The sequence below is a fragment of the Mixophyes fleayi genome, chromosome 4 (assembly GCF_038048845.1).
Source record: "Mixophyes fleayi isolate aMixFle1 chromosome 4, aMixFle1.hap1, whole genome shotgun sequence".
Classification (NCBI taxonomy): Eukaryota; Metazoa; Chordata; class Amphibia; order Anura; family Limnodynastidae; genus Mixophyes; species Mixophyes fleayi.
Genome location: NC_134405.1, coordinates 211,043,414 through 211,069,486, shown reverse-complemented (window position 1 = coordinate 211,069,486; position 26,073 = coordinate 211,043,414). Strand labels below are relative to the sequence as shown.

The 26,073-nt window shown below is 40.8% G+C and overlaps 2 protein-coding genes across 2 annotated transcripts in view; both read left to right on the top strand.

Annotated features, from left to right (window-relative positions):
* Window positions 1-6,662, top strand: part of GNPTAB (N-acetylglucosamine-1-phosphate transferase subunits alpha and beta) — a 69,054-nt gene extending 62,392 nt beyond the window's left edge. The window contains exon 21 of the mRNA XM_075209267.1: window positions 5,629-6,662. Coding sequence (XP_075065368.1) covers window positions 5,629-5,706 — 78 coding nt within the window. The 3' untranslated portion in view covers window positions 5,707-6,662. The remainder of the gene's footprint in view (window positions 1-5,628) is intronic.
* Window positions 1-26,073, top strand: part of SYCP3 (synaptonemal complex protein 3) — a 746,653-nt gene that overhangs the window by 650,872 nt on the left and 69,708 nt on the right. The window lies entirely within an intron of this gene.

Below are 26,073 nucleotides of genomic sequence, written 5' to 3'. Positions count from 1 at the left end.
AAAAGAAAAACAATCTTCCAGGTCAAACCCCTAAACTCTGCCTCAAGTAAAGGCTCAAAAGGAGGCCCTTTAAGCATGTCCAGTACCAGGTTAATATCCCATGGTGCTGTAGGTGGAACGTAGGGAGGTTGAATATGTAAGACTCCGTGAAGAAAAGTCTTGATATCTGGCAAATCCGCTAATTTCAGATGAAAAAAGACTGATAGTGCCGATACCTGAACTTTTAGGGAACCTAAACGAAGCCCTGCTTCCAGCCCATCCTGAAGAAAGGCCAATAAGCTAGGGAGACGAAAGGAAGACGTGTGACATGTCCTATTTTCACACCATCTGATATAGGCTTTCCAAATCCGATGATAGATGCGAGCCGAAACTGGCTTTCGAGCTTGCATCATAGTGTTCACTACACTGGAGGAAAAAACCCTAGCCCTCCAGAGGCTGGCTTCAACAGCCATGCCATTAAACTGAGCTGAGGTAAATTCTGGTGACGGAAGGGACCTTGAAGAAGAAGGTCGTCTTGTGACGGAAGACGAAATCCTTGTCCTACCTCCATTGAGACTATGTCCGCGTACCACACTCGGCGTGGCCATGAGGGAGCTATAAAAATTACCGGAAGACCCCGTTGCCTTACTCGTCTGAGCACGCGAGGAAGCATGGGAATCGGAGGAAACAGGTATCCTAACCTGAATTCCCATGACATCGTCATTACGTCCACTGCCACCGCTAAGGGGTCTCTTGCCCAAAACCTGTGAACTTTCTTGTTGTGTCTGGAGGCCATGAGATCTATATCCAGAAGACCCCACCTCTGAACTAGAGACTGAAATACTTAGATAGTCGGTCTCCCAATTCTTTATTCCTGGAATGAATACTGCCGAAATTGCTGGAACATACTGTTCTGCCCAAACAAAAATCTGAGCTGCAATCTTCATTGCGGCTGCACTCCTGGTTCCTCCCTGCCTGTTGACATATGCCACAGCCGTGGCATTGTCGGACTGAACTCTGACAGGGTGGCCCTGAAGGAGGGACTGGGCCCCCCGAAGGCTAAAAGAATCGCCTTCAACTCCAACACGTTTATTGATAAGGCTGATTCCTGAACCGACCAAAGTCCCTGGAGCCAGAGGTGCAAGATTACCGCCCCCAACCTCTCAGGCTGGCATCTGTCGTGGCTATGATCCATGACCATGGAGCGAAAGACCTGCCTACCGACATGTGATCCTGATTCAGCCACCACTGGAGTGATTCTCTCTACAGCGAGATCCTCTGGAGATCCAAGTGTATGTGGGATCCTGACCATTTCTGTAACAGGTCTCACTGGAAACATCGAGAATGAGCCCGACCGAAGGGGATTGTTTTCGAAGGAGGCCACCATCTTCCCAAGCAGCCGCATGCACAAATGAATTGAGGGATTGGGAGAGGACAAGACCTGAGTTGTTACAGTCCGGATTGAACTGATCTTCTCCGTAGGCAGGAACACCTTCATCCGACTGGTACCCATGATAAGCCCCAGGAAGACCATGCGTTGACACGGAACCATCTGGGATTTCTTTAAGTTTATCAGCCACCCATGGCTCTCGAGGACCGCTATGGTAAGTGATAAGTGTTGACGTAAGCAAATCTCTGAGGAGGATTTGATGAGCAGATCGTCCAAATAAGGCACGACCTGCACTCCCTTTAAGTGAAGACACGCTGCCATGACCGACATGATCTTCGTGAAGACCCTCGGAGCTGTGGAGATGCCGAAGGGAAGGGCCCAAAACTGATAGTGGGAGGACCCCACTGTGAACTTTAGGAGAGACTGATGGTCGCTCCAAATGGGAAGTTGGAGGTATGCGTCCTTTATATCTATGGAAGTAATAAACTGATCCTTCTCTAAGCCGTTTATTACCGACCTCAGGGATTCCATCCGAAATCTGTCCACCCGTAAGTGCACATTGAGGTTCTTTAGGTTTAAAATGGGTCGAAAGGACCCGTCCGGCTTCTTGACCAGAAACAGATTTGAATAAAACCCCTGTCCCTTCTGGTTGTCTGGGACCCTGCAGATGACTCTTTGCGAAAGAAGAGAGGCGACACACGCCTGTATCGCCTGTCTTCTTGTTGGATCTCGGGGTAGTGGGGTTACAAAGAAACGATGTGGTACCGGACCCAGCAGGTCTATCATGTACCCCATTGATATAATGCCCCAAATCCAAGGGTCTTGGGATGACGCTGCCCATTGTTCCCAAAACAGAGACAGACGTCCCCCCACTGGCACCACCTCCGGCAGAGTAGAGTGGTCGTCAGGACACAGGCTTCTCCTGTGTCTTGGAGGCCTGGCGCCTAGCTGCAAATGAGGATCTACCCCTGACAGAGGAGCCTCGAGCATTCGGTTGTCTACCTCTAAATGACTGACCTCTAGGCAAGGAGCTCCCCCTAAAGGGCTGACTTAAGGAGCTGACCAGAGGAGTCCGGCCCCTACTTGAGAATACCGGCAAAGGAGTGCTTTTGCCCCCTGTTGCCTGGGAAATCATAGTATCCAATTCCAGGCCGAACAAACCTGCTGCTGAAAAAGGAATAGTTTCAACGGACTTTTTTGATTCCGAATCTCCTTCCCAGGTTTTCGGCCATAACGTTCTTGCTGAAATGGATGCAGCCTGAATAGAGGAGGACATAGACGCTGTGTTCTGGGCCGCCTCATAAAGGTACCCCGATGCCTCTTTCAAATGCAAAACCAGGGGAAGTAAATCAGAGTCCTGTAAGGCCTCTGCCAGTTGGTCTGCCCATTCTTCCATGGCTCTAGCAACCCAAGCTGAAGTAAATGTGGGTCTAAAGGAAAAACCCGCAGCCACAAATATAGATTTCAGCTGGGATTCCACTCTGCGATCATTGGCATCCTGCAAAGTTGCTGAACCTGGGACTGGTAGTAAAGTGTGTCTTGCCAAACGGGATACTGGAATATCCACCTTAGGAATACTCTCCCAGCGAGCCACGTCTTCCTCCTGCAATGGATACAGGGAAGAGAACCTTCTGGGAACAGAGAACCTTCTATCAGGCTGTTTCCATGCTCCCTCTGCAATATCTCTGAGTTCTACAGAAGGGGGAAAATGGATAGCCTTCCTTTTGGCCTTCTTAAAGAGACTTCTGTCTCTAGGAGTAGGATCCTCCGGTTCTGGGAGGTCCAACGCCTGTCTCACCGCTAAAACCAAATCATCAATAAATTGGCTTTTAGTGTTTTCTTCCTGTTCCAAAGGTTGAACCTGGTCAGGATAAGGATTTATTTCCCCCTCCTCCTCTGAAACCCCTTCAGAGTCTGAAAGGACCATAAGGGTATTAGCGGATCTAGGCCGCTTTCTTTTAGCAGGCGGAATATTTGGGGATTCAAGTAACTGGTTTAGTTTATCCAAACCCTTTATAAATGCTGCGGACCATGCCGGTTCTGTGGGAACAGGGGCCTGGTCCGTAAGCAATGAGGAAGGTCCTGGAACGGACGTTTCAGTAGAAACCGTGGCAGCAGGGAGCCCCACAGGAGTAATAGCATTATTAGTCACAGACGCTGCCACACTAGACCACAATTGATTAGATTGGGAGACCATCTGTGCCAAAGAGGAAACCGACTGTGTCAGGGAAGCCACCCAGACCGGTTCCTCCGTCAGTGGGGCTGGGTTTGCGCAGGGGGGACCCCTGCTTCGCAGACAGAGCAGAGCCCCAACGGGTCTTTCTGCCCACAAGGTAATTTTACATTACATCTTGAACATGTGAAATACTTTGCAATAGAGCCCTTTCCTTTATCTGTCATTTTTACAAAGGAAGGCACACCAAACACACAGCCTTAAATGGAAAGATTTAGCTGTTATAGAGCGAGAGGGAGCGAGACACTGTAGAGAGAATAGTGTGAGAAACAAGTAATCAACTAATCTTACATAAAAGTTGTACTTGTAATATGTTAAAACACAATATAATATCTTGGCAAGTAGAAGAACTACAATATAACCTCTACTAGCCCACTATGTATTCAGCAAAAAAACAGTAAAAATTGTGTTTAAAAGGGTCAGATACTTAGCCCATAGGCCAAACAGGGGAGAAGTTCATCAGCAGTGTTCTGGTGCCTGCTCCCTCTGATCTGTGTCCTTTTCCCGGGCTTCTGCTTGGCGCCAGACCGGGCTAGTCCACTTTTCTCTGGAGAGCGGGGGAGCTCTATATGCTTTAGCCCCTCCCCCCCTCTGATATGCTGTCTCTCTGTTTTACAGCTCCGATGCCTTTGTAAATAAAAAAAAATGGTATGCAGCAGAGTAGTGGAGACCTCAAGTTGAGGTCTCTGCAGTGGTTTGCACCCCGATGCCCCCTCCTATAATGAGGGGGGATCTTGGTTTTGCCTCCTTCGTGTCCTCGGTCCTCCGCGGATCCAAGATGGCCGCCCGCATTTGTAATCTCCGATAACCGGCGCTCTATGCCTGCAGTGGCAGCGCAGGTTATCGGGGAGGCTCCAGGAGTGACAGCGGTCCGGAGAGACCGCTTGTCACTCGCTATTCAGGCACCCTATGCTTCTTTCTCTGTCAGTGAGAGCCTCTGGCTCTCATCTGACAGGGTAGTGCCTGCGCTGCTACGCTGGGAGTGTGTTCTCTATAATAGAACACACTCCCAGGTCTGCCACCAAAAAGAGAAAAAGTAAAAAAATAAAAGTAAAATAAAAAGTAAAATAACAGCAGTTAGATAAAAACTTGCCCAACTCCATGGGCACCTAAAAAAAACTGAGGAGGAAGAGGCAGGGGGATTGAAGAGGGGAGGGGTCTGTCAGCAGTGCTAAACATTAACTAGCTAGGTGCCAACTCCCGTGCTCCCCTCCACAACCCATGGTAAGCAGTGTCCCCCAGACCGGATGAAAGAGCAAACCTGTTTATTTTTTTAATTTACAGCCAAATAGATAATCCTAATTTAGTCAGTTTGGTTTTAAGTGGTAAAAACTAGTTCACTTGATTTTAATTTAAATAATAAAGTTATGCGATACCCTTGCATATTTTTGAAACCTTTAGTATATATTTGCATTGCAAAGTCGTATATTTCTTGAGATTGCACTGTCAAATCTTAATCAGATTGGAGAGAATAAATTACACTGCAGGTTCTGCGTGTATAATTAGCTCTGATTTATTAGTTACAAGTCCATTTCTATATAGTACAAAATCACGTATTACAGAAAACTACGCCCCAAAAGGTTTTAACCACTCATGCTTCCTTTACACAGATCTTGCTACATTCTCGCATTTTCACATGTGAATGCTCCCCAGGGGGAGTTGCTTATCTCCTGTCTGCTATATCCACGGTCATGGGCATAGTTTCTTGCAAACAATGAATAACTCCTACAAACTAGCTGTATCTAATCTGTCTTTAAGCTGTAAGAAAACAAAATGGCTATAAGGAAACAAGATGCCGTCAGTTTAGCAAAATCACATTTCTCAGCACCAAATTGCTTTGGATGGTGAACTCCTAATCTCACAAATTAAAATCCCCTAGTTATTATACCTAGTATCTAATTTAGCTCATTTACTGCCCCAGTCAAACTATTTATATCTTCATTGTGCCTATATTTTGTTCTGACAGTGAAATTAATGATTAAATAAAAGTAACTAAATCTGTTTTTATGTTTTCTCTCTTCAATAGTTGATTGCACTTAAAAGAAAGATTTTTCCCAGGAGGAGAATGCATATTGAAGTGAGCCCAGAAAGAAGTAAAGTGTAGAACAAGAGTGACTTTTTATTAGACTACCTCATTACTGTGAAAGACATGGAAATATCAGAATATCAATCGGAAAGGAAAAGGCTCCATTTCAAATCATTGGAATATGACACAAATGGCAAAAGAGTGGTTGAATTTTCTTGCTGCGATCAAGTGGTTTCATTTTATAAGTATTATATTACAGATGTGTGTGAATGCAGCATGTCGGTGCCATTGCAATATAATATGAGATAATCAGTTTGAGGTCAGCTGCTGTTTTGAACATCTGACCTTTAAAACCAAAGGATTATGAAACGACAGCACTATGATTTTATGTGCCAGAAAACCATCCTTTTTGCGTTGCGTCGCTGCTCTTACACTTCTGTCTGGACTATTCTTTCATAGGAATGGAATATGTATCTCGTACAAAGTTGTGGCCGATGTCAAAATTGCGTGACTGAGGAATGTATTTGTTTTGTTTATGTAAATACAAGTCAAGTGCCTGTGTACAGATATTAAAATTTTGCCCTAATTGTGGACTAATTGTAGCGCTAGGTATCAGGATTTCACGTATGAAGAGTCATTGTTTTGCCCTCCAATTTGTAAATTGTTTTTCAGTAAAATGTAGCTCTATTTTCTTTCTAAAAGTAAAATAGTTAACAACTGCACATGCATGAAATAATCAACTAGTTTGAACCATTCCTTCCTCAAATATTCTCCACCTAAAACATGGCTGCATGTGCGACCTTCTTTAACCATTTTATATGGGTGAAATGTCTTAATTTGGTGGATGCTTTCTTAATTCAAACTACCCATCTCTGTAGATCAGTGAAAAGGGTTAATGAGAATGTGCTTTGTTAATTTTAAGACCAGACTTAAATTGAAAAAAATGTTCCCATGTAAATAATTTGGGAGTATGTCATTTTAACAGTTCTCACAAAATTATATCCTGAAATAAATTTTGTGACATGTGTTTTTTATGTTTAATGGTCATTTTTTTTTGTATTACTGTTTAGCTTTTTACACAAGTTACATGATTGTGGTGTCATAGCAGAAAGTGCTGCAGAAAATTGGACAATAGGTTTTCCGTTAAATTTGACCGTGTGACCGGTACAGTACAAGGAGTAGTCAAGAAAAGTGTTTTGGGTTTTGTTACTATAGACAAGAAAAAAAACTTGGTTAGGTTCACAAATTGTACGTATACTACTTTTTTTAAGCAATCTGTTTTTATTAATGAACACACGTTTACATAAACAGGGTATACCACATAGGCATAATAAAAGAACAAGGAAATTACCATACCCAAGGTACTAAATGTTGTATTTTGATTAAGGTAATTAACTAGATAATTGAATAAATAAAACGTGATAAGGTGAGGGTATGGATAAGGTCCAAGAATTAGAAAAGGATCATGTTTATGTGTTGTAACAGTAGCCTTAATTAAGGCCAAAGACCTATGTTGAGCAGACTAATATGGCTTGCCACATTTAGTCGCATGGGGAATTTCTCTAGGGAAGGCTTGGACAACCAGCGGCTCTACAGGTGTTGTGAAACTACAAGTCCCAGCATGCTTTGCCAGCAGATATCTAGTCAATACCTGGCAAGTTGGGAGTTGTAGTTGCACAACACCTGGAGAGCCACAGAATGGCCAGGCCTGCTTTAGGGTAATAAATGGTTAGTAGCTTGTGATGTAATACACCAAAATGTGAAAACTGGTGCTGTTATGCATAAACTAAAATACTTATAAATGTGGAAAATCCAGAAAATTCCCTCTAATCCAGGATATATACACAATGTCATTTTCTTATTTCTTCCCTTTCTTTCTCTTGTCACTCAGAAAGAGAAGTGGCAAGGATAATAATATAGTGTACTATTTCCTGCTTGGTTCTTAATCCATCACTACACTGTGATATATTAATGATGATATTTTATATATTTAGATATTTGGGCCTGATAGAAATCATTTTTGGGTTAAGGGGCAAATAATTTTAAGGGTCTAAATCTACTCTAATATTGCAGTGAGGTCCTGATTGTGGGGTAATGAGGTATAGGGAGTTTTTTCTCTCCAAGGGATAATATTAGCCTGGGTAGGGAGGTAGATGTCCTCGATGCTATGCCATTGTATTGTTTTCTTCTCCCAGAACAGATCTGCTATATGACTAAGTAGAGCAGAATGGTAATAACTAATGATATGGGGAAATTGTAGGTCACCCTTTGTTTTCAGTTCTAATAAAATGTTTTGTTTGAGTCTCTTTCCTCTTTCAAAGTCCAGGCAGCCTTGTGAAGCTGCTTGAAAAATATTTAGGGTACATAGATTAGGAGAGTACTTTAGGTAAAATTTTTATTCTGTTTATTGTTCCTAGCCTCTAGAGCTTAAGTTTTGACCAAAGGGGAAGGAATTTAAATTTATGTAGGTTTACAATATTCTTGTTTAGTGCCACTCCTAAATAGCGAATTTGGGAAAGGTGCTATTTAATATTAAATGTTTATTGATGCCATTTTGTGATTTCTATTTGTGTTTGAGAGATACTGTGAGATACTGATTTGGAATAATGGACTATGAAATTTGATAGGTGATCAAATTGTTGGAAGTCCAATATCAAGTCAGGAAGAAAGACCACCAGATTTGGTGGTGAAGAGGTTGTCTGCAAACAAAGCTTGTGTATGGTCATGTCCCCCAACTCATATACCACTAATATCAGGGTTGGTTCTAATAGCCCTTGCCAAGGCTTCCATATTCAAGAAAAATATTAGGGAAGATAGTGAGCATCCCTCTCAAGTGCCATTTGATATTCATAATGAGTCTGCACAATGGATTCTGAGCCTGGCTGAGGGATTTCTATACAGTGACGTAATCCTATGGAGACATTGACGAAACAATCCCATGTGCTCCAGCAAGCCCAACATCAAAACTCTGAAATTCTTTTTCAGCATCTGTAGATAGAATTTGTTTTGATTGACATGATAGATTAGATCAATTACTTTAGTGGTGCTGTCTATAGTCTCTCTACCAGGCAAAAATCCCTCCTGATCACAGTGAATAAGGTTTGTCAATTAAGTGTTCTTATGTGATTAGTGAGAAGTTTGGCAAACAATTTGAGATCTGTGTTTAAAATGGAAATTGGTCTGTAACTTAAGCACTGTGAATGGGTTCTTTCTTTCTTTAGGAATGATTGTTTTCATCCAAAGATTGAGGGGAGAAAGGTTTTCCTTAGATATTTCATTGCAATCTTGAAGCAGACGGAGAGTTTTTCTTGAAACATTTTGCCATATATTGAAAAAGCGTCGGAATCTTGACTCTTCCCATTAGACGTAGCCACAAGAGCTTGGTCTAACTATTTTTTTTATTATTGAATGGGCACTTAAGGTATTCATGTACCTTTTCTAAGATCTGCAGGAATGCTATTGAGGTAGGAAAATGATTTATGCTGGCTTTAAGAAATATAATAAGAAGAGGACAGTCTTTCTTTAAGTTGTGTTTGTGTAATAGGTATAAAAGGAATTTCCAATTTTATCTAGAGTATAAATACTGGTGCCTTTATCATCTTTGATAGAATGAATATAGTCTAAAGCCCTTGGTGCACGGAGAGCTTTGACAAGTAGTTTACCAGGTTCCTTACCCCAATAAAAAAATATATATATGTTTGCATTTAAGGAGAGTAATTTTAACTTGGTCATTTAAGAGTTTATTGGAGGCCGCTATGGTGTCTGACAATTCCTTAAATGTATATAACGAGAAGGAAGTTTTATGAGGTGTTACGAGTTTTGATGAGATTTATTTGAACAGAGCACCCATTTGTTTCCCTCTAACACTTTTTTATAGGCATCCCAGATTGTAATCTTAGAAATGCCTGTTAAATTAAGGCAAATGTAATAGACTATTGCAGCTTGTGCCAATCTTGGAGCAACAATTCATTAAGCCGATAGGACCATTGTCAGGGGAGAGGTTGTTGGAGAACAATTGTATTATAGATCAGAGCATGTCAGTTGACGTAATCTGACTGATTTTACATTTGGAAATGTCCGTGTCTGACTTATCAATTCTAGAGTTAGTTGTGTGAGGACAAGAGAAAAACATATAGTCTCTTATCACTGGGTGATGGGTTCTCCAGACATCGGCCAGCTGGTATTTGTGGACAGCCTTCTTACCTTTAAATGATTGACTTTGATTTGGTGAACAAATATAAGATATTGATGGAACGTTTTACATTTTACTACGTTGCCCCTTCCCTCTCCTAATGTATCGTGTGAAATGTCTGACAGGGGAAAGCACTTAGCAATAAGAATGGCTATTCCCTGGAATTTAAATGATGGGTTATTGTTATAGAAGGCACATAGGATGTAATGATTACTGACTCTCTCAGTGTTACATTTTAAGTAATTCTCTTGAATAAATGCACTGTCAATCTTATCTGAGCTTTCTTACTTAATGTGGACACTCTACAGGAATATTATTAAAAGCTTTGATGATGGAAATTAACTTCCATTCATCTTGATTTTGCATAATTGGAAAGAGCATTTAGGCGGATTCCAAAGTGACAATGTCTATTGAATCCTTGAACAGAGTTCGTTTAGCTTTGGACTTGAAAAGGTATAACAAAACAGTACAGGTAACAATTAAGTCTAAGACAAAAAAAATGTAATAACATGAGAAATCTGCTAAGAGACCTAAAGGGCTAAAAGTGAATGCCTATGGTCTATAATTTTCAGTGGCAGTACAACCAAAATGGGGTGGGTGGCAGCAACAACCACCTATTAAAATTTAAACAATCCTGACAGTAAGAAAACACTGGGACACTGGCTGCTTTGATTTACATTTTGAATATTTTAACTTTTGAACCATTAAATTATTCACTAGTAAATCAAAATATCTAATGCTAAGGTCCTGGAGTCCATATAAGAAATCAAAATAAGGTGCAACAGTAAATATACTTTAAACTTCAATTCTTAAAAAACAAACTAAGAGTTGTAAATTGAGGTAAATAAACTTTGTAGATAAACTCAGAAGATGCCTCAAACTCACGAGGTAAGAGAAACCAGAAATTTGGATAGGTAACGCAATCTGAAAGTGAATGGACTATGCAATGGAAGGTGTCCCATTTTGCCAATTTTCATGTATTATCTGCATTTCCAGATTTCTGTGAAGACCCTTGGCTCTGTATGCAACTTTTCTATTGGAGGAAGCGATTGTCAAGCCTTGTTACAACATGTTGCCAGCCTTGCAGGGATACTTTTTGGATGTTCAAAGTATTGCCGTATGGGTCCTAGTCCTCGGGTCCATGGAAAGTGGTTTGTGTTGCATTATGGGAGGCTTGGATAGCTGAAAGCTACATTACGGCACTTGTATATATCTGTTAGTGAATTAGGAAGTTGCCGTTGCTAGATGGTAAGCCACGAAGAGTCCTGGAATATTTGGATCTTGTGTCCATTAAAATCTATTCCTTCAAACTATAATCTCTACAGGATCTCATCACTTATTGCATGGTACTGTAGGCTGCATATGATATCTCGTGCAGATTCACTTTGTACCCCTTTTGGGCAAACGGCTCTAGGCACACGATCGAATGCAACCTGAGTGTTAAGTTCTTGTCTCAGTATCCTGCTGACTATCATCAATGTGTCAACAATACCTTGTGTCTGGATATCCTTAGGGAAGCCTCTTACTTTCAGATTGTTACTTCATCCTAGATTGTCCAGGTTGTCCAAGCAACGTTGCATGAATCTAAGTTGCTGGGCATGTAGAGACACTATATCATGGAGTTTAATTTTGAATTCCAAAGACACCTCATTTTGAACCTCTAAAACAATGAGTCTGGCAGCAATCTGGAAGATGGCTTGAAGCGTTGATAGATCGGTTTTCACTGTGTCACGAACGCCCAGCCTGTCCCAGATACAGCAATCTGAACAGCTGGCCGTGACTGGCGTCACCTTAGTCACTTAGCAATGAATACACCTTTGCTGCCACCACAAAGGATTTATTATGGTGTCCTTACGTTCACCAGAACCAGTTATGTTTCACACTTAAATCATATACACATGTAGCATTAACCTCCCTGGGCTTCGTAAGTTCGCAAAGAATCACGGAGTATACGCTTGATAAAATGTATTTAATCGGAAAAATGTTTCCAAGGCTTAGTTACAAAAAATTAATAACAAGACATACAATATGTTGCACAAATAAGTTTCAGAAAATAAAATAGGTAATAAAATCTGTCACTACTTACTAATTAAGACCTGGTGTGTGAGAGAACACAATTGAGAAATATGGGACATTTCAGTCTTGATAGACCCCCTCATGAAAATACACATGTTCTTGTCTAAGGCAGAAGATTTTAAACCCTTCTTACAGGCTCTTCACCCCCACCTTATGAATTAAACTTTCAATTAAGTCAGATTGATTTCCAAAATAATACAGAGCTTTCCGAAGTAAATTATCACTAAGATATATGTTTGAGCACCTCAGAGAATCTCACACCTCTACTCTGCTTGAGTGGCTAGATAGTTTACAACTTTGGGGCTTCAAATTCCTCCAAGATCCTTATCTATCCCGCACCCGCTAGTTTCAAAAGACTTGCATAGCTTCAAACTCATGTCATCTAGCAAAGTACACATTGAGATTACATTACAAGGTTACATGCAATATACATTGTCATAAAAGAATTCAGTAGAAAATAAATCAGTCATTAGATATACTACATAGTCGTCACACACTGTTTCTGAATCAAACATCTGTCCTCTATATCAGATGAGGGCAGTGTGTCTGATGTGTTTAACAATTAGTGGATTTTGGATTTAGGTGAGATTTCTCATGGCTTCATTTCTTTGCACTCCTTTCTTATCTATCCACATTCATAAACTGGCACCTTACAGAATATGTGTCAAAGGTTTGTTATATTAACGCATGCTCTAGAAAGATGGCTGCCGGATAATTTCGCCCATTTGGATTAGGGAGGCATAACTTGGGTTTGTGAGATTCAAGCTAAGCTATATTGAAGACTATATAGAGCCTTCTATATTATTCATTCTTAAGGACATTTGATGTACAGTAACTATTAAACAAGGCAATCTTTTTTTTTTTCAGGGTCAAAAAATACTCCGCTCAAGAGCAATAGTTATTTTTTTATGAATATTCTTTGACCTACGAGGCCCTTTAGTGACTTCATAAGGCAAGGCCTGAAGGATTATTATGGTGAAAGTCCTTAGATTTAAAACAGACAATTGCTAAGGTATATAGTGAGATTGCAGAAGGTGTTTTACAAAGACTCATGTTAGTGCTGCTTAAAGTCCTAGAAAAGATGGATTCATAGAAAATATTTAAATATTTACCTTTGTGCAGTGTTATCTGGATTGGCAGGTGGTGTGTTCACTAGCATGTAAGTTTGCCTTTCCCCAGGCTTATGTGGATGTGACAGGATGGACCGCCTGTGCCACCCTGTCTGTTGCTTCTGAGAACTGGCTGGGCTTACTTTGCCACCGTTCCCTTTCGGTATCCCAAACATGCCCTCTCACCGCAGTAGGAGGGGCTTACAAATGCTGCCACCACTGGACTCCTTTACCGGCATCCAGTACCCGGTTTCTTCTGGGTAACTGACATGGTGAGTGTCTCTTCCATTGGGCACGATGGGCAGGTGCCCGGGGGCCCTGCAGGCAAGGGGGGCCCGTCTGAATCCTTGCGGTCACATCAGCGGTGATCCGGCTCCCTCCCTGGTCCCCTCTTCCATGCTGTGCTCACAGTGAATGCTGGGCGTGATGTCACGCCCAGCATTCACTGCAACCACAGCACGGAAGAGGGCAGAAGAGACTCAGCGGCGCGGAAAAATGAAGAGGATCGGACTTAAGGTAAGTTAAGGGGGCCCATATATATATATCATTTTTTATTTTTTTTTAGGGGCCCGGCACACTGCATTGCCCGGGGGCCCATAAAGTTGTTAAGGTGGCCCTGCTGGGCTGGTACTCCTTAACTCTTCCTATGGATCAGGGTTGCTGTGGATGGATTCCCCCTGGCCTATCACACTGGCCAGAGATGCTGGGTAGCAGCAGAGTGGTGATATTGGATGCTGGGTCCAAACCTCAAAATCAGCCTGGAACGGATTAGATTTTGGGTCTAATCTGTAGGTCACAGGGATAGAGAAGTTTCCAAGCAGGTCTTTAAAGCAAGTGATGTTTATTTGCTCACCCTGGTTGAAGGTACCGGGGAGCAGGTCAGGTGGAACATGAAGAACAATTTTCAATACAAGACGGTGTTTTTTATACAGATTTGAACACAGTCTCACTGGGTAAGCCAGCCCACTGAGGTCTCAGATATTTTTAGAATCAGGATGCAATTTGTTTACCCAAACATGGATTATCATGCAATGCAAAGCTAACAATATTTACTCTTATCTGTGATATTCTAAAACTTTCTGTGTCCAAAATAAGATGCAGGAAATCACAGCAAAATCTAACAGCAGTCTAATTAAACTTAACTGTGCATTTAGGTGCTAGACCCTCACACTTTAAAAGGTCTAATTAGCATGAAATTAACATGGGTCCTTTCTTCAGACAGTGGCAGGATACACATTCCCAAAGAAAGGTACAAAACCCCAAACAAGTCAATTCCCCACATCACGATACACCATACTTCCTCCAGAAATGCTTATTGTATTAGATATATACCTCAGAAATCATGCATATCTTCTAACAAGGTTAAAACAAACAAGTTTCTTCCCTGGTCTCAGAAATAAAGATTTACTTTACCAAACTACACAATATCAAAAATAAGTGCATTTGCAATCCTATAAATAAGCGCCCTGGGCTTATGATATAAATAAATTTATACCAGTGACTTATAAGTGATCCAGTCACAGTGAGCCTCCTTGACAATTATTTGAGCTTGGACTCAGAAAAAACTCTAAATTGGCCTTGAGGCTTGAGAAGGCTATAGTGTAGGCTGGTGTTAGTTCTCTGCCGAAGAGTTGTCAGCATCAAGAGGGGTGAGTGTGAACATTTTCCCGCTGTCAGGGTTCTGATTTGGTGCTACTTGTTCCCGGGTGGAAACTGTGACCTCAGGTTACAATGGATTAATAACACGTGACACTCAGGTTGTCTAACAGATATTATTTATACAGGTTTATATTTATTTATATTTATTATTTAAACAGGTTTATTTATTTATGTAATTAATATAAAAGAGTCAATAATATGCAAAGCGTAATATGATACAAAAAGTTAGTATAAAATACAAAGCGTAAATATTAGAAGATACTTAGCTGAAAATAGATTGTCCAATAGAAATCTGTTTAATCACAAAATATCCTAGGACCCCACCTTTCTCCTTGCAGCTAATGGCACATAAACTCGAAAGCTAAGAAAACAAACTGGAAACAACAATTGCTTGGCATCCCTCAAATGATCCAAGCTAATGCGACAGTATGTCGCAGTTACCTTGATTTTACAGACTAGGACATTAAAATCATTTGCATATAATGTATAAATATGATTTTCAGACATTTAATGTTTTAATACTGATAATGTTTGAGCATGTGCAGTAGGCGGCCCAAAGACAACTCCCAATGAAAATATTTGAGGAACTTTCTAAAAAGGCCTTGATTATAGGCCATTGCTAAATCACTTGCTATATAAGCCTAAAAGTAATACACACATGAAAGTATAAAGAACAGCAGTCAGTTTGTCACACCGTCACAATATTCATGGCCTTTTTCACAGATATCCCAAGTAGGCTTCCAACTCAGAAGCTGTAGAACTGGGTAAATGGAGTACAGCGATAGCGATAGGGTGCAATTGTGTCATTTTCTGAGTTGGAATATGAAGTTCTGAAGTACCTGGTAGAGCATAGATATGTTCCCACATGTGTTGCAGTCAGTCCTCGCGGTTGCAAAGTGAGCCACAGCGAGGCAGCAGCATTCAGATGCCCGCTAATATGGGATGATGTAATTCTGGGTCAGCAGGGTAGTCCAACTTTTATGTGAGAGGCTGTTTCACACTTCTTGTGCCGGTAAGGAGCACGTAAGGTGTCCGGCCTCTGCTGTATGCTCTGGGGGAGAGTGATTAAGGTAGAGATGGGTCCAGGTGCCAGGCCTGGAGGTGTGTGTCAGCATGACCTGGAGGACAAGTTTGGCTCTACAGTATCTAAGATGGCAATAAATATGAAATACCAGCCAGAATGGGGGTAGAAAAATAGGGGAGGAAAATGTACATTGGCAAATGTAAACATTTCTGGGAAATGTGTACATAGTTTGTTTTTTTGTATATTCAACTAAGTCAGAAAATGTTAATTTATTTTGACAAATAAACTAAGTATGATAATCTTCTTTACAACAACTTACAATCAAAGGGAGATAAAAATTGCCTTGGAGCATTAGACACCTTGGCCGTTATATTGTAGTGATGTGAGAATCCATAGTAAGTATGTGGAACTTAAGTTTGAGTTTAAATGAGCTTTAACAGTTTCTTTCTTCAAAGTTGATATGGGAACTGGTATATGGAAAATCTAAAATGATCCATATTTTTTATACATTTTAACAGATACACCTATTGGTTTCAGCAGACATGCCACCCCAGGTTCATAGGCAATATATTCATGTTTTTCTCAGTAACACAAATGCTTTTTATTTTTTTTCCTTGAATAGTACTCTGAATTTAAGTGCATACATCAACTGATTTATTTTTACCTGCTGTATGCAAACTACATTGTAAATGTTGCCTTTGTCATATCTTAATCATACATACAAAAGAATATGGTAAGATTTTAAAGTATATATTACTTGTCCGTATTAGACCATTGAAGGTCATTGGCCATTCAACAAGATCTTGCATAACAATTATACTGGTGATTTTAAAGGTACCATTGCATCACATTTTGCTACATTAGTAGCCCATTATAACATAACAGAGCAATATGTGTATACAACCTTAGCAGTATCTTAATACTAGTCTTTAAACCACAACACATCACCTTTCCATTAGAGAAGAGGTTGTGAGAACCATGCTGACATTTTTACATCATAAGAGAAGAATGTTATGTGGCTCTATATGGACCCAGGGCTAACAGTTGGCTTTACATGTATGCATGGAGCTAGTACTATTACATGGTTATCTTTTCATTGTAAAGTGCCTTGAAGAATTTGTGCATTGTTTAGCATTTCATGTCCGGAGCCAATAACCATAGTTTTGCATGTGTATGTATATTACAAAAAAGAGAGCTGCATCAGACCTAAGGAAGAATCCATATCTGGGGGTAAATGTATCAAACTGAGTTTTGCGGCGGGTTTGCAAAACCAATGAGATTCTAGCTATCATTTATGTAGTACACTTTACAAAATGATACCTAGAATGTGATTGGTTGCTATAGGCAACATCTCCACTTTTCAAACTCGCCGGAAAACTCTCCGCTTGATACATTTACCCCTTGGTACAAATTCCGAACACACAAACTCTTTGGGCAAACTGTCAGCCTCTCTCTTCCTCATGCATAAGAGATCCAGCTATTTATAGGTGTAAAAATCTGTCCTGGATTCAGGTGTCCCCCACACCCTCAAAACTTGTAATGTAAAACTCCTATATGCAATAAGTTGTTTCTAAAACCCCACCTGTAAGAGAACACCCTGGGGTCGACTGAATATATTCTGAAAACATTCCCACCTATTGGCTCTACTATGTAAATATATATGTACAAAAAATGGTTAGGTAAAATAAGTCTCTAGTTTATATTAAGTGATTGTTATAACCTAGTTGTTCTTCCATATCTCAACTCCTTTAATGTCCTTCATCACATAGCTTGCACAGATTGATTGCTTGCAGACCTTGATCATCTACTTGCCTAAGTGGTCTGATTACATGTGCTGAAAACAGAAGCCAAAGAATTATGTTATATGTGACCTAACCTTTTATGTTCAGTGCTTTGGAACGCACTGTGGCAGTAGGGATTAGACCATGTCTCCTGGGGACTCTATTTACATCATCCAAGTACAGCATTCAGCTTGGGTGTTACTCCCTGTGAATGTTCATACTTTAATGCTTATACATTCCATTTTTCAAGCACAAGTAATTCTAGAGAGAACATATGTCACTAATGTCTGACAATGTTATTTACATTATCTGGTAATAAAATGACATGACATTAGCCTGAAATCATGCTTCCACCTTAAGGCACTGTACACATGGGTGTTAAACATATGTTCAAGGTGCCTGGAAAATGTACTTTTACTCTGATAAGTCCAAAAAATAATGTAATCAAATGGGACTTTCCTCATAAAATCCACAGCACACTATGCTGCAAGGCTGCTTTGATAACACTCATCCAATAATTTGCTATAAGAAAGAACAAGGTAAAAGGTGGTATTTTTACATCAGGTTTATTCTTATAACAAATGTGTAGTAAAATTAATTCTAAAACATGTCACCCTCTTTATAATACTTCAATCACAATCATGCCAGTTTTGACTTGTGTTCATGGCTTTGCATTAATCACTGCAGTTTTGTTTATTGTGTCTCAAAAGTGCCTGGTTGTATTCATTTTAACTTTCTCCCAATGTTTTACTTTTAAACAAGTCTCGTTACAATTACATTAGAGACTAACATCTTTCCCAACACCTTAGGGTGGGAGAAAAGATGCTGTCTATGAACAGGATTCCAGTAGAGGGAGGATAAGCTGCTAGTTAACTCTAGTGTATCTGCCTGTGTAGTACTGAATATAGATTGTAAGCTCCACTTGGGCATGTGAATGATTAAATAATAACTATTAATAAAAATAATACTGGAAATAATGGAAGGTTTCTATCCTAAGTTGCCACTCTCACAGGCTCCTTCAATCTTTACTGAGTCACTTATATTTTGGATTGTATCAGTTTTAACCAAAATAAGCCGGGTGTCGTTTGTTAAATCTAGAATCCATATCTGTAAGGTACACCTGACTCCACCCAGACCCACCCATTGAGTATAGCAAACAATTTGAATCCATAATCTTTGTTTCATATAGAGGTGCACTTGACACCATAATTATTAGTTGTCAGGAACCTCACATCACTATTTTCTACTGGTGGAAAACCCATTTCTCTTCATTTATCTAACTTTACAATATATGGTTTCCTGCTTCCTTCTGTTATCCTCTTCACATCATTATACTGCTCTTGTCACACACAATCCTGAAAAGTGTTCTATATCAATATCTTTAACTCCAGCATTCAAATTTAGACAGACTGCACACTTCACTTTTACATATTCTTACATCTTTGATGTTGGATGGCTGGCTTCTAGAAAGTTGGTGTCCTGTTTTGAAAATATGCACAAAATGTATTATAAAGCAGCAAAATGTTAACGATCCCTGAATGATTAGGTTCTTTAGTTTAAACACAACACTCCATTGTGGCCAGATAAAACTACCAAATTGCACAGGCATATATAGGCAATAAAATATATGAAACATTGTTGTCAGAGAGCTATAATCAAATAGGAATATCTACAAGCCCCATCTGACCAGTATACCACAGAGAGCATCCTTGTTCCCACTAAACAATAGAAGATCCTTGTGACCTCCCAAATGAATGCCCCTTCAGCCATTCAACAGCATCCTTCAGCCATATAATCAGCCCCCTTCAACGTTTCATCAGCCCCCTTCAGCCAATTCATCAACCCTCTTCAGTCCTAAACGAGCCCCCTTCAGCCACTTCATCAGCCCCTTTAATTAGCACCCCCTTAAGCCACTTTATCCCATTTCATCAATCGCCTTCAGCCACTACATGAGCCCCGTCAATTCATCAGCCCCTTTCAGCCATTTCATCAACCCTCTTCAGCCACTAAATGAGCCCCCTGCAGCCACTAAATGAGTATACTTCAGCCACTGAACGAACCCCTTTCAGTCACTTCATCAGCCCCATTCTGGCTCTACATGAGCCTCCTTTGGCCACTTCATCATCCCCATTTAGCTCCTTCATCAGCTCCCCCTTAAGCCACTTTATCATTCCCCTTCAGTCACTTTATCATCCCCCTTCAGTCACTTCATCACATCTCTCTTGTCATTTCATTAGAAATGAATTCAACCACTTTATCAGCCCCCTCTCAATCATTTCATCAGAGCCATTTCATCAGCTCCCTACAGCCATCAACCCCTTCAACCAACTCTTGCTTAAAACCACTAAACAAGCCTCCTTCAGCCTCTGTACAAACCCCCTTCAGCCAATTCATCCGCACTCCTCAGACACTAAACGAGCCTCCTTCATCAGCCACTTTATCAGTTCCCACTTACGCCAGTTTATCAGCCCCCGCTTCAGCCACTTTATCAGCCCCCTTTCAGTCACACCTCTCGGTCATTTCATTACCCCCTTCAGTCATGACATTTGCTACCTTTAGTCATTTCATTAGAAATGGCTTTTATCCCTTTATCAGCACCCTCAATCATTTCAACAATCTCTTTCAGCCATTTCATTAGCCTTCTTCAGCCACAACACGAGCCTCCATCAGTATGGAGATCATGGCAACCCCCAAAAGCAAAGCTGCTTTCTATTTTTAATGCCCTTTGGCCATTCATCAGCCCCCTGCGGGCTCCTTCAGCCACTACATGAGCCCCCTTCAACCACTACATAAGCCCTTTCAGCCACTTCATTGGCCCCCCCTTCAGTCATTTCATCAACCCCCTTCAACCAATTCATCAACCCTCTTCAGCCACTAAATGAGCCCCTTTCAGCCACTACACAAGCCACCTTCAGCCATTTCATCAACTCCTTCAACTAATTCATCAACATTCTTCAGGCACTAAATGAGTCCCCTTCAGCCACTGTACAAATACCCTGTATCATCAGCCCTTCTGCCAATACACAAGCCTACATCAGCCCCCCCCCTTCAGCACCTTTAGCAGCCCCTCCCCCCATCAGCCACTTTATCAGCCCCCTTTTCAGTCACTTTATTGTCCCCTTTAACCATGACATTTGCTCACTTCAGTCATTTCATTAGAAGTGGCTTTTACCCCTTTAACAGCCCCTTTTAGCCACTTCATCAACCCCCTACAGCCACTTCATCAGCCCCACTCAATCATTTCATCAATCCCATTCAGCCATTTCATTAGCCTTCTTCAGCCACTACACAAGCCTACATTAATACGGAGATCATGTCCCCCCCAAATCAAAGCTGCTTTTTATTTTAACTGCTTCTTTTGTCCATTCACCAACCCTCTTCAGCCACTACATAAGCCCTTTTCAGCCACTTTATCAGCCCCTACAGCCATTTCATCAACCCTCTTCAGCCACTACACAAGCCTCCTTCAACCATTTCATTAGCCCCCTTTAGCCCCTTCACCAGCACCCTCTCAATCATTTCATAAGCCCCCTTCAGTCATTTCTTCAGGGCCCTTCAACCATTTCATTAGCCCCCTTTAGCCCCTTCACCAGCACCCTCTCAATCATTTCATAAGCCCCCTTCAGTCATTTCTTCAGGGCCCTATCAGCCATTTCATAAGCCCCCTTCAACCACTACACAAGCCTCCTTCAGGCATTTCATCAGCCCCCTTCTGCCACTACACAAGCTTCTTTCAGCCACTTGTTCAGCTCCCCCTTCAGCCAGTTTCTCAGCTCCCCCCTCAGTCACTTCATCAGCCACTTTAAGCCATTTCATCAGCCTCTGAGCCACATCATCAGTAACCCTTCAGACACTACAGGAACCTGCATCAGCCACATATTAGTCCTTCCTTCACCACTTCATTAAACCCTTCAGCCACATGAGCCCCCTTCAGCTACATGAGCCCACTTCATCAGCCCGTCAGATATTTCATCAGCCCCCTTCAGACACTACGCAAACCTTATTCAGCCACTACACAAGTTTTCTTCAGCCCCTTTCAGGCACTTCATAAGCCCCCTTTCAGCCATCTCATTAACCCCTTTCAGCCACTTCATCACACCTCAGTCATTTCATCAGCCGCTACTCAAGCCTCCTTCAGCACACTTCTTAGTCATTTCATCAGCCGCTTTCAACCATTTCATCAGCCTTCTTCAATCATTACATTAGCTTTCTTCAGTCCCCTTCAGCCACCTCATTAACCCCTTACAGCAACTAAACAAGCCCCTTTCAGCCACTTCATCACCTGTGATTTCATCAGCTCCCTTCATCTATTTCATGAACCTTCTTCAGCCATTATATCAGCTTTCTTCAGTCCCCTTGCAGCCCCTTCATCAACCCCCTTCAGCAGGGGCTGGCTGTGTCGGGGGGCATCTGCCCTCTGGGCCAGTCCCATAGTGGGCTACCTGCATTTTTTTTCCTTTAAAATGTTCCTAAAAGGTTGCAGAGTCTAGTTTTTCCCCCGGGCTAAAATTCAGTCACTTTCATCAGCCCCCTTCAACCACTTCGTCAACCCCTTTCAGCCATTTTAACAGCTTTGTTCAGCCATTAAATGAGCCCCCTTCAGCAGCTTTCAGACATTTCACGAGCCTCATTCAGCCACTTGATCAGCCCCTAAATGAGCCCCTTTTGGTCACCTGCCTTGTTCAGCCATTACATCAGCCTCCTTCAGCCACTTCATCGGTCCCCTTCAACCATTTAATTAGCCTCCTTAAGCCCCCCTTTTGCCCCCAGACATTTAATGGACCCACCCTCAGACATCCAGACTCACCTGCTGACTATCCAGCACAGCAGTCTTCGTCTTCATTGCAGACAGCAAATCTGATTACCGTTAGCTATCTGTCAGCGTGGGCTGTGGTACTTAGTCCAATTTTGTGAGATGTGGTAATCCTTATCTAGCAAGAGCAAACTAAGAACCATGACTTCAGTGACAGGCAGCTAACAGCAATCAGATTTGCTGCCGAACTGTCTGCCTGTAACAGTGACTGTCAGGGCTGCCCCATTTAGACCAGCACTGGTCCCAATGATTTTAGCCAGCACCTGCCATCGATATTAATAAAACAAAATAACATAGGAGGGAAGAGTATGGTATTCTGGTCATGCTTCTGGTATTATTTTTATACCCTTTGTATGTTCAGCTAATTTGCACAAAAGAGTATCTTCAGCTTTGGAGCATAACAAATTCACTGCCTGTAATATCATATATTGAGTCAAGATATATTTAGTATATGGCAGCTGCTGGGAGCTTCTACGTCAGCATAAAGGGGTTTTTACAACTTTGGACGCCTGTTACAGTAAATAATGTTTTGCAGCTTTCCATATTACTTTATCCCTCTTGCTTTCTTCTGTGTTTTCATTAAAGCCTAAGATAGCGTTCCTGCTGGTGTTACTAGTGTTAAAATTATTGGGACCTATTAGTTTCATTGACCCCCATACCCATGTCCGATTTTGCCTGTGGTTGGGATAGGAGGCGGCACAGCAACATTATTTGGAAATATGAGAGCAATGCTATAGATTCATTTGTTGTCTCATTTCTTTTTGTCACATCCTAGGAATGCGAGGTTCACGCAGTTCTCTGCACTCTGCAAAATTGGCTCTTGGACTGGAATTCTTCACAGTCATTGGAGAGAATTTAATAGATAATTCCTGACAGTGGATATGATATACAATAGATCAATCAGTCTGTGATGTTCTCATGTAACATAATGTATCAAGTAAATGGAACTTATCTGGACCACAGTGTAATGAAAAACATATATACATGTTTCTTCTTTTTCCCCACACACACACATTTTAAATGTAGTTGTTTTTTTTCAGTTTTAATCATTAGAGCATATGTAACATTTATTAGCATGATTTTAAAATTAATATGGCGGCATCGTTGAGGGATTATATCCCACTATACGATTTAATTCTAAAACACTTTCTTTACTATGTATTCTTTCATAATACTAGATTTGTACTAGCTTTATAGCTTGTGAGTATAAAAAGGAGTATGTTAAAAAAAAATGCAATGATCACTTATTCCTCTGTGTGGAGCTGTTATACCATTTTTATATTGCAATGCTAAACGTTTATATATATATATATACACATATATACACACACACACACAGTGAAAGATATATGTACACAACTGGTCAAAAGTTTATTTTTCCCGTTTTTGTTGAAATTCAAGACCAGTGAATTACCCGAAATGCTACAAAAAATAAGCGGTAAACTAATAGACTTACTCAATTATAAAGCCCCTGTCTGTACAAATACAGTGTTGGGACAGACTGTTATTACACCTTCTGAAGCATTATTTGGACAATATTGTACTTCAGGAAGTAGTAGATTATTATCAAAAGGCGATTAAAACAGGAAGACAGACAGACCATTATACCCCTTCAAAGAATAGACTACAGAAATTGCAAAGAAAGCCAATGTTTCAGTGAGTAGTTTCCTACAACATCAAAATGCATTTGAAAACTGAAGGAAACTCTAATAGGAAGAATCTTATAGACCCAAAGATCAGAAGACAAGTTTGACAAGTCAACAGCTTGCGTGATAGGTGCTCAAAGAACAACAGTTTCAAGCACAGCCTAACAGTGGTCGAAGTAAACAAGTCTCAGTTTCAACTGTAAAGAGATGACTTCGAGCTGCAGGTTTGACAGATCGAGTGGCTGAAAGAAAGCCATTGCTAAGATGGCAAAATAAGAAAAAGAGGCTTGTCTGGGTCATGAAGCACACCCAGTGGATCACACAGATTTTTTCTATACCGTTTTGTAGGAGAAAGGGTGGTTTCTCAATGCTTAACACCAACTGTCAAACATGGAGGAGAAAGAATGATGGTCTGTGGATTTGCTGGATCCACAGATGGCGATTTGCACAGTTACTGCTACCCTGAACCAAAAGGGCTACTACAGCATTTTGCAGCACTATGCAATACACTCTGATTTACGCCTAGTGAGTCAGGGGATTATCCTACAGCAAGATAATGAACCAAAACATACCTCCAGGCTGTGTCTGAACAATCATCAAGGGAAAGAACAAGACGGTAGGCTTCAAATCATGGAATGGCCAGAACAGGCTCAAGACCTAAACCCCATCAAGCTGATTTGGGATGACTTGGGCATAAGAGTGGAAGCGAAACAAGCTACAACTGCAACACATATGTGGAAACTTTGTGTAACAGTGTTGGAAAGAAGTTTCCAAACAAAATTTGATGTCCATTGTAGACACAATGCCACAATTGTGTTCTGCGGTAATATCTGCAAAAGGTGCCTACTCTGAATTAAATAATTGTGTTATACAAAATTCTATGATTTCATTTTTGTCTCCAGTTGTTTATATTTTACTATGCTTTAACACCAGAGTACATTGAGACATTAAACAGCATTAACGTCAATAAAATTGAAGTTTCGAAACAATGAAAAAATCTGGATGTGCTAAGAGTTTTGACCGGTTGTGTGTGTGTAATATATATATATATATATAATCTGAATCAGGACAGGGTGTGTAGCAGTGTAGCAACCTTGAGGTGGTGGCATGGTCACATCACACTGGGAGATACTTAAAGCAGCTTAAAAACTATCGGAAACAGCTGTCTCAGGTCCTGTGATAGTTATGTGAAAGGTCCACATATGAATATCAGATTCATCCATTCAGTACATTTTTTGTTAAAAGAAATATGATGTGACTGGTGCTGTATGGTGCGGTACTCTGGGAATGAAATATAAATTTCTATGCATTTTGTGTAAATACGTGCAGGCAAACAAATAGGTATGTGTTGCCGTGTTTTGTCCTGATGTTGTTTCCGAAATAGCTCATTGTTCAGTATCATTTTTCTTCAACATGATTCTTTATTTATGCATGCTTCCACATGTACATTAACATACTGACAACTCCATATTCAAACTACTGAGACATTTTTTTTATTCATCTCAGAAATGAGTAATAACGAAATGGGTAAATGATTTTGTTTTCCAGTTAATATGAATGGTATTACTGATATTTTTCAGGGGCACATTTATCAATGTTCTTTGAAAGTGAAAAAATAGTTTTCAATCTTTATCGCACTGATAAGGATTTAACTATTTTTCAAATTTATGAAGAACGCAAAACAGAAACAGCAGTTTAGATAAACTGCTGTTTCTGTTATAAAAAAAATACTTACCACTGCCTCTTCGTAATGCGCTGTCTCTGGATCTCCTCCTTGTCTTCCTAATACTGTAATTGCGCATATGCAGTTCGAAGACCTGGACTGCGCACAAACATCTCTGCTACTGTAGTTGCAGAGAGAGAGCGGTGAGTGACAGGGAGGGATCATGGGATGCCTCCACACATGCGCTGTCCAACTCCAAAAAACTCAATTTTTCAATTATGATAATGTACGCCAGCTTCAGCATAGGGAAAACCAAGAGCAGCTCCAGCATAGTAAATTGCAGTGGTGCTTCTTTTATGCAATTAATTACGGTATTGATCTTCTCTCATTTTTTGCTCATACATCAGGGGATTTCAGTTGTCGGCAGAATGCCAGGAATTATGGTAGAAATCTCTGCTGTGTTTTGGATACTAGCTAATTAG